The following is a 13,816-nucleotide window of genomic DNA, read 5'->3' as shown; positions in this document are numbered from 1 at the left end:
CAAATTCCAAATTTGGTAATTTTTTCTCAGTCTTTGCTACCAAGTATAAAGGTGGAACATAAAAAAATACTTACACCAGACTGGGATAAATTGGACGCTGCCGGAAAATGGCGAATGTTAAAACCCAAGTTATAAAGAGCACGCGAAGAACTCTCCAGCACACCACCTATGGAAGACACCAATTCTGTGCCGATTTTATAATCGGCAAAGTACGCCATGATGTAGTCTATGGCAAGACTGGTTGAATTCTGCAGAAGGGCGTTCGTGGCATAATCCTTTTGGCTTCCGGGCTTCAAGTACGTATCGGGCGTCAGGTGAAGAGGTTGAGGGACGTTAGCAGTGTTTGATTTGTCTTTGGAGCGCATTAATATTGAAAGACCCACGATCAGGAGAATCGGAGGAATAAGAACCATGAAAATTAATTTGGGTGGAGAACGAATTGTGTTCAGCCAACGAATCTGTGAAAACAAGGGAGAAACAATGATGAGTGGCACTGAACGCCTCTGGTTGAGAGAATGTGGAGACAATCTCATATCCAGAGTCCTCAGGCTCTTTGGCCAGCGGTTGGTCGCCAGGAGACCAGCGGTTGGTCTCTCCTGGCGACCAACCGCTTACCAAAGATTCTGAGGACTCTGGGTACGAGATCGATGCGGTGAAGTGCAAACTGAAAATAAATTTCCACTAGTGATGATATTTCAAAGATTCTCTTGAAGAAATTGTTTGATTGATGCCGAAGTTGTGACATCGGTGTTAGCAAAAATGGATAAAAGAGAGACCAACGCAGTTGTGTACGCAACTTGAGCAGTTGCGAAAAGAAAGCTTGAAGAAAATAAAACAGGCTTACACGGGGTTAGTTCGCAACAACTATGAAGAGAAAGCTGAGGAGAACCATCGACCACACGTTTCTCATAAAATTACAAATGTGCACAGTCTGTCATTTTTCTTACACACTGTACACCTGCCCCAATATCATGCAATCTCATTCTTAGTTCAATTTTCCTCATTGACTTAGTTTCAAGGTATAACTTTCGTTAATTCTCTTGCGTGATTTAATGCGCTTTTAGCTTTAGACTGAGTTTGTGGCATGCCGATGAAGTCTTGAAATGTCACCATTCAAATGAAAGTAACCGAGCAGGACTTTCCTGTGGTGATGTTTATTTTGCTGTACAAGGTTTTTCTAACGTTAGAGTCTGTGTGAACGAAACCCTAACGTCTGACCATTCAAATGAAAGCTACTGAGTAGTACTTTCCTGTGGTTCTTTTTATTATGCTGTACAAAGTTGTTCTAACGTTTGAGTCTGTGGATGAAACCCCAAAGTGTGGCCATTCAAGTGAAAGCTACTGAGCATTACTTTCCTGGTGTGCTGTTTGTTATGCTGTACAAGATGGTTCTAACTTTTGAGTCTCCACAAGCCACCATTTTGGATTTCATGAGGATATATCGTTGTCTAGTTATTTCACACAAAATAAGTTCTGCTTCCCGACAAAAGCGGAAACCATATGACCTAATGAAATCCAAGCTGGTGGTCCGCAAGAAAACTAAAAGCTGAAATAAACGATAATCAAATCCTACAATTTTTTGTACATTAAAAAATTGTTTGCTCTTGTTCAAATAAGATTTGGGATTGAGACAACTTAACGCAAGTCGCTGCAAGAGTGGAGGTTCCCTTTAAGCGGCTCCATTTGCTTTGCCGTTATGCTCTGTTGCGAATTTAGCAGTCAAAAGGGTTAAGTGATTTTCAAGTTAGCATTTTAAATTGTTGTGTACGCAGGAGAACGAAGAAGGAGAACGAAGACCAGAGCTGAAGCATGATGCATGGGATGGCAGGTGCACGTACCTTTAGTAAACCTAAAAGCTGTTGCTTTGTCTTCTGCACAGATTTCTGTGAATTCTCGGTAAGATCTGAGCTACTTAGCTCAGCCCCTGTAGTGCGCAACATGTTGACAGTTCCCAAGAGTTTTGTGGTTTCATCTGGAACAGGCTAAGAGGGTGGCAAACGACATCCCATTATTTTTGTGCAAACTTAATTACATACCTTCAGCAACCCCATCAGCTGCTGTTTTGCTTTCCACACTGGTTTCTGCGAATTCTCCCTCAGCTCGGGTTTGTTCAGTTCCACTCCTGCAGTGTTTAATGCGTTTATCGAGCCCGAAACTTTTGAGGCCCCGTCTTGAATGACAACAGCATCCTGAGGCGGTGCTAGGAGCTGAGAGCTCGGTCTTGTTTCATGCACAGAAACATCCTTCAAACACAATGTTTGCACAAAATGTACATTCGCTAGTTGAAAATGTCAAAATTAACCCGACCTTGAATCCCCAATAGTCATCAGCATTTCTTTAGTATATGAATGGCTACGTTCCTCCTGAAGTTGACTTCTCCAAGGCTTAATGACGCTCTGTTTACTCTTTCATAGAGCGGTTTCCAATTGAGTGTCGTAAAACCAAAACCAATCGCAACAGATGTAAACAACACAACGAGCCAATCAGAATTCGAAGCAAATACATGTAACCGGCGCCAAGCGCGGGAAAACGCGTGCGGCCAAAACACGATTGGTTTTAGTTTGGATTCCCATCGGTTGAGAAAGTGGCGCGAGTTTTGTTAACCAATCACAGAGTGTAGTAATGCAAAACCAAAGCAAACGCGAAATTACTTTCGACACTCAATTGAAAACCACTCTATTATAGACCTCCTTACAGATACCATTAATCTTTCCTTGGTCTTTTCTGACGAAGTGTCCAACACCTTATTAATGAATGAGTGAATGGCACAGCAGAAGGGCTGTTGTACCAGGGGTCTTTACTTTGGAGCTCAAAAGGTCCGTTTACGCATGCGCTTTTTGGTGCGATTTTTGTTATAGGGTGGGCCGATACCGATACTCGATATCATCGATACTCAGGTTGTTTCGAACCCTTTCGATACTGTACACGTGACTGCTCACTTGAATATTTGAAGGCTTTTTTAGCGCCTTAAACCAATATTTTTCCGTTTGTGTATGTGCTGTTGCACTGAGCTTGAAGAAAGTATCACAAAATTAAAGTTGAAAGCCCGATGCTAGGGCTGTGAGTTTTTAGTTAAATGTCTACGGACAACAAAGAGAGTTTTTAGACTGTATGTGAAAAAATCACAGAAGAGTCTTGGATGATGACGTCAGAGTATCAGTATCGATATCACAAAAATGCCAAATATCGGTTAATATCGTACTTGTATCGGATCGATTTGAAAAACTGGTATCGACCCACCCTCGCGCTGAAGTCGTAGCTGGTTTACACGTGAGATTTGAAGTCGAAGCCTTGAGGTGCGACAAAAGTTAATTGGATCAAAAGTAGACTTATACTACATGGTTACGTTCGTGACCTTGGAAAATCTCCTACCTGAGCCTCCACAGGTTCATCCGCTGACCCTTCGCTCGTGTCTTCCAGTTGGAGAAAAACCTCTTCTAGTGTCGTCATGGAAACACCATAACTGGTGACACCCAAAAGTGAGGCTGCACAAACCTCATGGCCATCGTTGTTATCTTCTAGGGCTTTAAGTAGATCTAAATAAAGAAATAACCAATAGACATCTTGGAACTGTGGTGCATCGCAAAATATGAATGGAAAAGGATACGGCATAACTTGAGTAGCTGTAAGCTGGGAAGACATCCAGGCCCCAGTTGTTCAAAGAGCGGATAATTTTATCCAGCCGATAAGTCGCTATCCAGTGGATAAAATGTATTGGTTTGAGTACATTTTTATCTGCTGGATGGCAATTTTCCACTAGATAGAGTTATCTGCTCTTTGAAAAACTGGGGCCAGAACTTTATCTCCATCTCTATGAAAAGACAGCTTGATCAAAGTCATAGAAATACCACAATACCTGAAAAGAAGGCCACCTGCTCCATGGGAAGAGAAAATGCCATTTCTCTGCCATGTTGACGAATGACTTCAGCGCCTTGAACTTTACTTTGAACAAGTTCAATCAGACGGTCTGTATCACAATCATCTGCTAGGGCCATACTGAAAAAAATACAAAGTAACCTAGTTTAATGGCCAAGCGTCTTCTTTAGCTCAGTGGTAGAGCAACCGAACTAGTAATGGGAAGGTCTTAGGTTCGACTCCCGTTAGGGGAACTCGGATTTTTTTCCCAAGTGTCCCTGGCTGAATAACACATCATCCTCCAAGATATATTTAACAATTATTCCACGAGCGCGCGTTAGTTATGGTTGGCTATAATCATCTCATTTCCAACAAACGCGAGTGGAATAATTGTTTTATTGAAAACAATCAAGAAGTATTGCTATATCTTGTCGATGTCGCTTTGCAAGATTGCAAGAACAGCCAGAAGTCAATTTAATGGTGGCTTTTTCTCTGGAATGATATAATCACTCATATACCATGGCTGCTAAGCCAATCAAATCGCTGGCCGGAATTGCATTATACAATGATCCAGTTTTTAATAAAACCGTTTACCTCCAAAGTAAATTAAAACTTACTTCAAATGGTATCCAATTCCAAAGCGATTCTTCAGAAAGAGAGATGTCCCAGCGCAACGAACTTTTCCTTTGGACAAAATAGCCTTGTAATCTGTAAAAAGCAAACATGTCAAGGAAGTTACAATTATATACTGCACGACAATCACCTTTTAAATAAAAAAATATGACCTTGCTGTCTCATAACATGATATTATGGCCTTTTAGCTCTTGTGAGTGCAAACCTAAAGTAGAATGTTTTAAATAAAATTACCTTTTGAAAGAAAAAGACCGACAATTATAAGTGAATTTTTCCTGTGGACTATGACACTGGGTTTTACACTGACAGGATTACACTGTATGCTACCAATCTCTTGGACATCTGAAAAACATCGCTGTTCACTTTCTAAAATTCCCCCAATCTTCAAGTTTGATACAAAATCATTTATATTGTGCCTAGCCTGAGCTTAAAACTTATAATTAATTTGCATTATTGATGAATTATTTTATTTATTTATGGAATTTTAGAATTGTAATTTTGAACTTCTATTTTATTTTTAATTTAATATTTACTGTAAGGCGCAGTTGAATATTTTTATAGAAACTGCGCAACATAAATTTAAATCTATTATTAATATTATTATTATTATTATAATTATTATTATTATTATTATTATTATTATTATATTTTTAATATTATTATTATTATTATTATTATTATTATTATTATTATTATTATTATTATTAGTAGTAGTAGTAGTAGTAGTAGTAGTAGTAGTAGAACTGTGCAAAAACTGCACAAACGTCTCAGAAACACATATTCAGGAATTACATGACACCTTATTGTTTCACTGATGCCCTTTTTTTTGGTACGTGTGAGAGAATGTGTTCTACCAAACACAATATATATTTCACACCACGTTTTAACATGGATGAGTTTATTTCCCAGAGTATTGCCATGACCCTTTGAATCTAACTGTAACAAAATATGCACAGCTTGGAAAAAAGAGACATTACCAGCTAAAACGTCAGCTTCATCCATGAAATGTGTAGTGAGAAGGACCACTCTGTCTTTACACTTTTCTTGTAACAAGGACCACATGAGGCGCCGAGAATATGGATCCATTCCACTGGTAGGTTCATCCAATATCACCACCTTTTTCAAAAATAATAAAAAAATTAAACATATATATCACGCTTTAAAATTTTTGTTCTTAGTTCAAAACATTACATTTAGAGAAATTATGCCATAAAGATCTCAAAGTAAAGATACTCAATACAGTACTGGCAAAATTACCCTAGTTAAATAAAGGTTTACTACATTGGGCAAGCCAGTTTCTTTTGGGAATTCACAACTATAGTACTGTCAGGTTTTCTTAGTTTCTGTGGTTCACTTCTCAACATTTAAGGAACATACTTGAAAATTATGTTGATCTCTGTTTTGCAATATGTCCTTAGCTTAAAAGGGAAACTTGTGCACGCTGACATAGTTTCTGCCTCTGGTCCGAATTTTTAGCTGAGGTTTTTAATTCACAAAAGAAATTTAGGGAGCACAGAAACCCATTCCCGCAGTACTAGTTCCTGTCAACTTTCCAAAAATACTAGCTGACCTTGTGGAAATAAGTTAAAGTATCCTTTAAAATAGTTATTGCATTATACCTTCTTAATTAACTTTAAAAAAGTATTCAGTATATGTCCACTGAATGTATACCCTTTCTCAGCTCTATACCTTTGGATCTCCGATGAGTGCCATTCCAACGCACAGCTTCCTCTTTTGGCCACCACTCAAATCTTTGGACAGCGTGTCTTTCTGATCTACCAGGTCTATGTCGTTTAGCACCTGATCCACCTTCAAAAATGAGAATAATGCAAATTCATTACAAGTAACTCATAATAGCCAAACGGTATCCAATAGATCGTTGCTATTTTTTGAAAAATGTTTACACAAAAATCACTGAAGGGTTCAGTGCAGACTGCACTTGGTTTCATGAAAGGATGGTACACTAGTGAGAGCACTCGCCTCCCACCAATGTGGCCTGGGTTTGATTCTCGGATTTGGGTTGAGTTTGTTGTTGGTTTACATCCTTGCTCTGAGAGGCTTTTCTCTGGGTTGTTCAGTTTTCCCCTCTCCTGATCAAAAACCAACTAGCCCCAACATTTCCAAATTCCAATTCAATCTGGAATCTGAGGGCCACAGGTTTGTCTGTCGTAATCACTATAACAATTTTGACTGGCAAATACTTCGACTTGACAAGATTTGTTTAGATTTTTCAAAGGATGCGCTTCTCAGTGCGAGACGTGCGATGACGTGTGATTATTAATGCAAATCAGCTAAGAAATGGTATCTAATGCGCATGTGCACCAGCTGACTGTGTCCCTGTAAACAAACTGATTGATTGATTGATTGATTGATTGATTGATTGATTGATTTACGGTATTTTAAATCCTAGACAACTGGGGGTTTCATTGTTTCCCAACCATCCCACCATCCCAACTTAGTAACTAAAGACACTTTGTCCCTACATCTACTTTATTGCACATCTACCGATCTTTGATCCTTCCTCATTTGTGGTACGGTATAGTTGTATGGGGTCAGCCACCCAAAAGCATCTCGAAAAAATCCTAATTCCGCACAAATGTGTTCTTCATTTGATCCATTTTACACCCAACAGAGCTCATATTGTTCCCGTATTTGTTCAAGCAAATATTTCAAATATCTCTATTTCAAAAAAGTCTGCACCACTATGCATACCATAGGATCAGTCACATCTGCTGCTACTTCCTTCAAGCCAGAGTAGAATTTTAAATGTTCCTTCACAGTCAGGAAGTCAAACAGGACATTCTGTTGTGGACAAACACCTACAACAGAAAAGACCAATGCTCAACTGAACACCATAGAAAGAGCATTATTAGCCATACCCTATGACAAGACATGCCGAAAGTGAAAGTGCTCTAACTAGTACAAGTTAGAAAATAAATAAACCAGACTCTGTAGCTCGTTAGTGACAGTATATGTGCATGCACACATACTAGGCTGAAAACCTGATATTGAAAAGCAAACTACAGACAGACTTGACTGTCATACATGCTGCTTCAAGGCGAAATAGAATAATTATTAATACGTTCTACCAGTGAAATTGGCAATAATCAACAAATAAAATATTTGAAAGCATTTCAAGAAAGAGAAAAATCTAAATACCGGTAGCAAGCCAGCAGTTCAAAAAGTGAGAGACCAAGTCATATTAACCCACAACGCTGGAAGGACGATATCGACTTCATTACATAAGGCAGACTTAAGATTATACTAACAATAGTATCTAAAAGTATGCTTTATGCAACAAAAACATAAGTATAAGAATTGGCCTGACAAGCCACTGATTATCGACAACAGAATTGACCAGTGACTTCTTAGACGTTATGACCACAAGATTGACAAGTCGAGACATGGCATTCATGGAAATTAAGCAGGTTGAGTTTTCTTTAGGTTTAAATTAGTACATTATTGTTTATAAAGGATTAGAATGATACTTTATCTTGTAGTTTCATATTGTATTGGCCTGATGAATTTTTTAACCATGCATGCAGTGTAAATAAAGGTTGAATGAATGAATGACTTATTGGTAGACTGCATGTGCAAATTGATAAAAGTGTAAAATTTTGCAGAACTTGTTCAGATTGATCAGTCAGTTGTAATAGACCAGGATGTTGCATATGAGCCAATCATAACTGAAAACTGTAAAATAATGTAATGAACCAATAAAATAAGAAATAAAATCACTTAGATAGACAATGGTACAAAAACTGAGAAGGTTCTGGCTCTAGTTTGCAAATGGAAATTTTAAAATGTTTTCCACAAACTAGACGAGTTTTTCTACTGCAGGGTAAACATTTTTCTAGACATTTAGCATTTCAGTATAAGCACATAAAGCGACTGTTAATTACCAATAAGCTTCCTTATTTTGTGCATCTGATTCTGGTCTGTGATATCCATTCCATAGACAGTGGCATATCCAGCAGACACGGGAACCATCCCTGTAATCATACCAATCAGGGTTGTTTTGCCTGCTCCATTGTGACCCAGCAGTGCTGTGACTTGTCCTTCGTAAATATCCATACTGACTCCTGATGAGAAACAACAAGCAAGCAAAGAAATGCTGGGACTCTGAGAACCTTAACCTATACTAGACGATGTTAACCTTTATTTTGCAACCCTATTCTAGAGTAAATGCTGAAAATCCCTTCCTTATCCTAGACCTTAACGTTAACAGGACTACATAAAGTTGTCATACTGCTCCCTGCACTGCCCGCAGTACCGATTTTTAAATCTCATTTACCAGGAAACTTTCTCACACTAAATTCTTCAATTAACTGGAGTGATTAGTTTTGGGGAAAATGATACCCTATTCTAGCCCAAAACTCTCTGATTTCTATACCCTAGCTATTCAAGAGTAAACTGAAAACCATATCCTTTTCAGCGGCACATACCCATATAGCTCATATATGGGAGTACCCTCCACCCCCCCCCCCCCCCACAGGCCAACCCAACAACACACTCTGAAAGCTAAACTAACATGGCTACAAAAACGCAGACAGTTAATTTTCCTTTATTTTCTTAAAAAAAACCCTTTTAATCAACAAATTGACTGGAGCTGTAAATTTTTCTGTGATAACATATTTTCTGTTATTTTATTTGTTAGATTTTATTTAACAGTTTCTATAATTGCAATCAAATATTGTTATCAAAATGAAACCTTAATTGATAAAACAGTGCCGGTGACATCTTTCATTTTACGTTGGTCATAATTATTTCCTGTATAAAATCAGGCTGCAATTATACCATGCAACAAAATAATATTAATTAAATCCAACCCCAAATTATTTAACTTTATTATGTACATAATTCTTGGGTCAGAATTTGTTACCAGTCCAGCAAAAGTCCTAACTTCTAAGCACTACTTTGATCTGCTGATTGGGCAAGATTATTTCAGGTTAATTGAACAGATATTATTAGGAATACACCCTAATTTCAATGAACAGTACGCCATGAATTGGGAATAATAAACCAAAATTAACCTAGTAAACTACAAGTACCTTACATACCTTTTGGGAAAGAAACAGCCATAATTTTTTGCATTTTTGTTTTTGCCTACTTACCATCAACTGCAACAGTGTCTTCTTTTCCATGGAAGACTTTTCTCAAGTGGAAAATGCTAAAAAGACAATAAACATGAAATTAGTTTTAGAAACTCTCATGACTTAAACTGGGTAAGTGAACTTTCACTGGCAAGTTTGTATCATGCTCCTGCAAAGTTGTTATTCAGAACTGGTAAGTAAAAGTTACCCTTCAGGAAACTGATATGTTCAGAGGATAATGTGCAAGGCTGAATTAGGCTGATAATAATGTGAAAAAAAAAATAACAGTTGGCTACGAAGGAAAGATTTGAGATTCTGGTAAACTGAAGATGAGGTACATGTAGCTGTTCTCAACCCACCCTGGGCAGCCCTGCCCCCACCCCAATCCCAACCCCTCCCCCATTAACCTGCTTATGATCAAGTTAGGCTAAGTCGCCTTTTGTCGATCATGATCAACCAGCTTGTTTATGATAAAAAAGTTTACCAGGTATAATTTTTTTCATTGACAACATAATTAATTGCAGGATGTATTTATTACATGAGGGAAAACCTCTGACCATTTTGAACCCGAGAAAATGCAAGTTTGCCTTAAAAAATTCCATCGAGAGGCATACATGTATAGTTACAAAATTGTACCTTATTGCTTCATTTCCGTGCATGTCTGCATGAACTGCTTCTATATCTTCAGAGGTCTCTTGTTCTCTTGCCGACATCTGTCTGTTGGGTGTATTAACTTTCTTGTTGCCAAACAGGCTTTTCCAGAAGGAAGGCATGAAGATGAAATAAGGAGGTTTTCGCTGTCCATACTCAGCTGGAATCACTACATCAAGGTAGAGAGCCAGCAGGAAGTACAAAAAGATGTCGACTATTAACATAACCATGTAGTTGATGGGTGGAAAATCTCCTTTTGAGGTCAAATTGCCAAACTGTAAACCTTCATTGTCTACCGCCTGAAAAAATGATGAATCATATGAGAATGAAAGGCCTGATGGGTGGTCACGCATTGCTAAAAATTTCTCAAATTCTCACATTTTGCTGAGTTCTGAGTTTGTTGAGCAGCAGCCATTTTAATAGACATTAGTATGGAGATCTATTGTTACATTCAACATAGAAAGAGCATATAATGCATTTAATTGCATTTAGAGTCGAGATTGTATGGAACAATCAACAAATCAATGGATCTTGGGACGCGTATGTGGCTTCCCCTGCAAATTTTGTAGCCGGGGGCGGATGACATCCTCACCAACTTGGCAAAGGAGAGAGAGCCTGGGATCAAGATCATGGAATGCACAAGTTCCCCAATCTTTGATTATTACTAGTAAATAAAACATACTGTAACATGGATCGTTGGACATTTTCAAAAGAACTCCTAAAAGGTACAGTACCGGACAGAAGTAACCTAACAGGGAACGCATTACTGGAACTCTTAGGGAACGCAAAGCAGAACGCTTTGAGAACGCGTTCTGCGCAATGTTTTCTGTTAGGTTACTTCTGTCCGGTACTGTGCCAGAATTCTGTTTTGTGGGTGTGGTCTGAGCAATAACAGGTACCAAATCAGTTGACTAACATTTACTTCCTCTCATATTTTTCAGCTCTTACCCTAAAGGGTACCACCATAACCTATGGCGGAAGTCATTTTAGATTTTAGCATCCTAAGGGGTACCAAACCACAAATTTAAACCCCTAAAAGGTACAACGATCACCCCTAGGTCTGTCACTTTTAGTTATTAGAAGTCTCCCCTGCCTCTGGGCCAAAAGCTGTTTAAAAAGAAACAAGGACGTAAATTAAAACAACAACAACTAAACAAGGACATTGCTAGTTTATAATGGTTTAAACTAATCAACACTATACCTGGGAGATGAGAAGCGCGAATGCTGTTGGTGAAAACAGTGAAATTGCCCATTTGCCAGATGCAGAAATATCAGTAGTGATGAAAGGAATAGCAATGGCTCCTAATGCAACTGTTAGTAAGGATACCACGACGCCTGCAGTTTTGGCCACCTTGAAGAATGGCGTCAGAAGAAAAGCAAACATGATAATTGATAAACCATACAAGTAGAAAGCTATCACCATGACAACATAGTTACTCCCGCCTAACAACCCGCCGGGAACCATGATTGCATTGAGAATGAGGACAGCAAACAACAAGAGGATGGCATAGGTAGAAAACCAAGAAAACCAATAGGAAACGTCTGACATCCCCATGATTCGCATCATTTCTTTCAACTTCTGCTCCTTCTCCAGAACCAAGTTTATCAGTAGTACAGTGATATAGGGTGAAAAGGCTAGCACCATATACAGTGATGCTGTTATTGAGAAGCCTTGCACTGAGGGAGTGAAAGAGTCTTTTGGCATCATCTGTGCTTGAATGCTTGGAACAACAAAATGCGGCAGATTGGCTTCAACCTTAAAACAAAACACATCAGTCAGAATGTTTCAATGTTATGTAAAGAAACTGCCATATGTACAAAATAATGTAGATAAAGAATGATTTTGTCGCCACATCTGCATGACATTGGGTGTGGAGGGCCCGAGGCGAGTTGCATTGTGATCGAAGAGGGAAGTGCAAGGATGTTATTACGGTCTTCAGCTGTTGCAGATCCACCACCTGAAAAGAAACAGGGCTTTTTTTTTAATGGGTTGAAATCCCAGTAAGGAAGGTGATACTCAGCTGATGACCAAGAGATCTAGCCCTGGTTAGGTAGACCCCATACAGCCATCTCAGCAGGAATTTTAATGGCCAGAAATAAAAATTAGCCATCAAGCACAAGGCATGTCTCCAAATGAGAATGTAATTTTTAAAGGATCCAGAATATTTTTTTTATTTTCCATATGTCCATAACTAGACCCTATGGAAGATCATCATCGGAAATTACAAGAAAGAGGGGTCTCAAGGAAAAGGTTTTTTTTAAGGGAAATGTGATACTAAATGGGAATTTCCTGAGGGGTAATGTGGGCAGTAACACCAACAAATTCTTCTGTGGGGAGGGGTATGGAGTCTTCTGAAATAGTAGGGGTCTCTAGGATGCCTCATAGCCTAGCATGCAGTGCAATGGAGGCATTTTCGGGGCGGCGCATGAAAGTCGGAATCTCAGTTAGTCGTTAAGTCGCAGCCACCAAATTGGATTTTCAAAATCTTAGGGAAATGGGGAAAGGGGGGCAGGGAGGGGGAGGGAAAGAAATCATATTTTTCCCCTCCCCCTCCCTCCCCCCTCCTTTTCCTTTTGCCCTAATGCCCACCTCGTTGGTCGCACTTTCTACTCTTCCCAATCTTCCTCTGCTAACATCCAAGATGGTGACTATTGCGCTCAACCAAGTAAGACACCTGCATTGCAGCCTAGATGCCTCAACACCCTTCTTTAAATAAAACCTTGGATCTCAAAGTGTGGTATTTATAATATGCCCCTGAAGCAAGTTAATTTTTTTGCTAAGTAATTCTTTACCTTAGTGATAGCAGCATCGATCATTGCTTGTAGGGTTGCCACTTGTTTAAGAATATAGGAGTTGGCTGGACAGCCATCTGGCTTAAAAAGGGTGCTAATATCATGGCACTGTTCTTGACCTGGAACAAAAAAACAGTGCTAAAAAATCATTCAGATGACCGCCGTGAAACCCTTACATGCTGAAAAATGTAAGACCAATATCTTGAATGCTTGAAAGGCCTTGCAAAAAGAACTGACACATTACACTGCATATTTACATTTGTTTGATCATTTTCATTCCTATATTATACTGACAATACATTTTAATTTAAATCTTGAAGACATTGCTCAGAGAGCTTATTGTTTTGCACTCCACATAGACCACCATACTTCAACATTGCCGGTATCTTGAAATTTTACCAGTGATCAAAAGTATGGCCATCAGTACTATTTCAGACACAACAGGTTTTAATATGCGCCTTCTGGGGCCTGGGCAATTATCTCAAAAGTTCTAATAACTTAGTAATGTTCCTAAAAAGGGATTCCTTCTTTATTGATTTTCAAATCATCATCATTTTATGTGACAGGCAAGTTCTTACTAAACTAGCTAGGAGGGTATGCATGAACTGTGCTGCAGGTGCTGCACGGTTTTTTTAATCAGAATGCAAAATCCCTTCTATGAAATTCTACATCATGTTAAAGGCCTTTAGTAATCCAATATGATTCCAACAAAAGAGATATAAAAAGAAAAAGAAAATGCCATATTAAAAACTGACACCAATTGATGGGTAAAAACAGATGTGACAAGAATG

At 38.7% G+C, this 13,816-nt stretch overlaps 1 protein-coding gene across 2 annotated transcripts in view; it reads right to left on the bottom strand.

Moving 5' to 3' along the window:
• The window catches only part of LOC146462378 (cholesterol transporter ABCA5-like), a 29,083-nt gene that overhangs the window by 13,579 nt on the left and 1,688 nt on the right, over positions 1 to 13,816 (bottom strand). The window contains exons 2-14 of one of the 2 annotated variants that reach the window (XM_085085682.1): positions 13,026 to 13,144; positions 11,434 to 11,988; positions 10,218 to 10,531; positions 9,603 to 9,658; positions 8,391 to 8,570; positions 7,201 to 7,307; positions 6,178 to 6,297; positions 5,466 to 5,604; positions 4,473 to 4,563; positions 3,857 to 3,996; positions 3,373 to 3,536; positions 2,037 to 2,243; positions 75 to 458 (exon numbers count right to left, since the gene is read on the bottom strand). In XM_085085682.1, coding sequence (XP_084941808.1) covers positions 75 to 458; positions 2,037 to 2,243; positions 3,373 to 3,536; positions 3,857 to 3,996; positions 4,473 to 4,563; positions 5,466 to 5,604; positions 6,178 to 6,297; positions 7,201 to 7,307; positions 8,391 to 8,570; positions 9,603 to 9,658; positions 10,218 to 10,531; positions 11,434 to 11,988; positions 13,026 to 13,144 — 2,576 coding nt within the window. Of the gene's footprint in view, positions 1 to 74; positions 459 to 1,838; positions 1,983 to 2,036; positions 2,244 to 3,372; positions 3,537 to 3,856; positions 3,997 to 4,472; positions 4,564 to 5,465; positions 5,605 to 6,177; positions 6,298 to 7,200; positions 7,308 to 8,390; positions 8,571 to 9,602; positions 9,659 to 10,217; positions 10,532 to 11,433; positions 11,989 to 13,025; positions 13,145 to 13,816 lie in introns of both variants that reach the window. The other variant, XM_085085684.1, reaches the window with a different exon arrangement.

The sequence above is a fragment of the Pavona decussata genome, unplaced genomic scaffold, assembly GCF_977016875.1.
Source record: "Pavona decussata unplaced genomic scaffold, jaPavDecu1.1 SCAFFOLD_189, whole genome shotgun sequence".
NCBI classification, from domain to species: domain Eukaryota; kingdom Metazoa; phylum Cnidaria; class Anthozoa; order Scleractinia; family Agariciidae; genus Pavona; species Pavona decussata.
The sequence above is the reverse complement of the archived record's forward strand: the minus strand, read 5'-3'. Positions and strand labels throughout refer to the sequence as shown.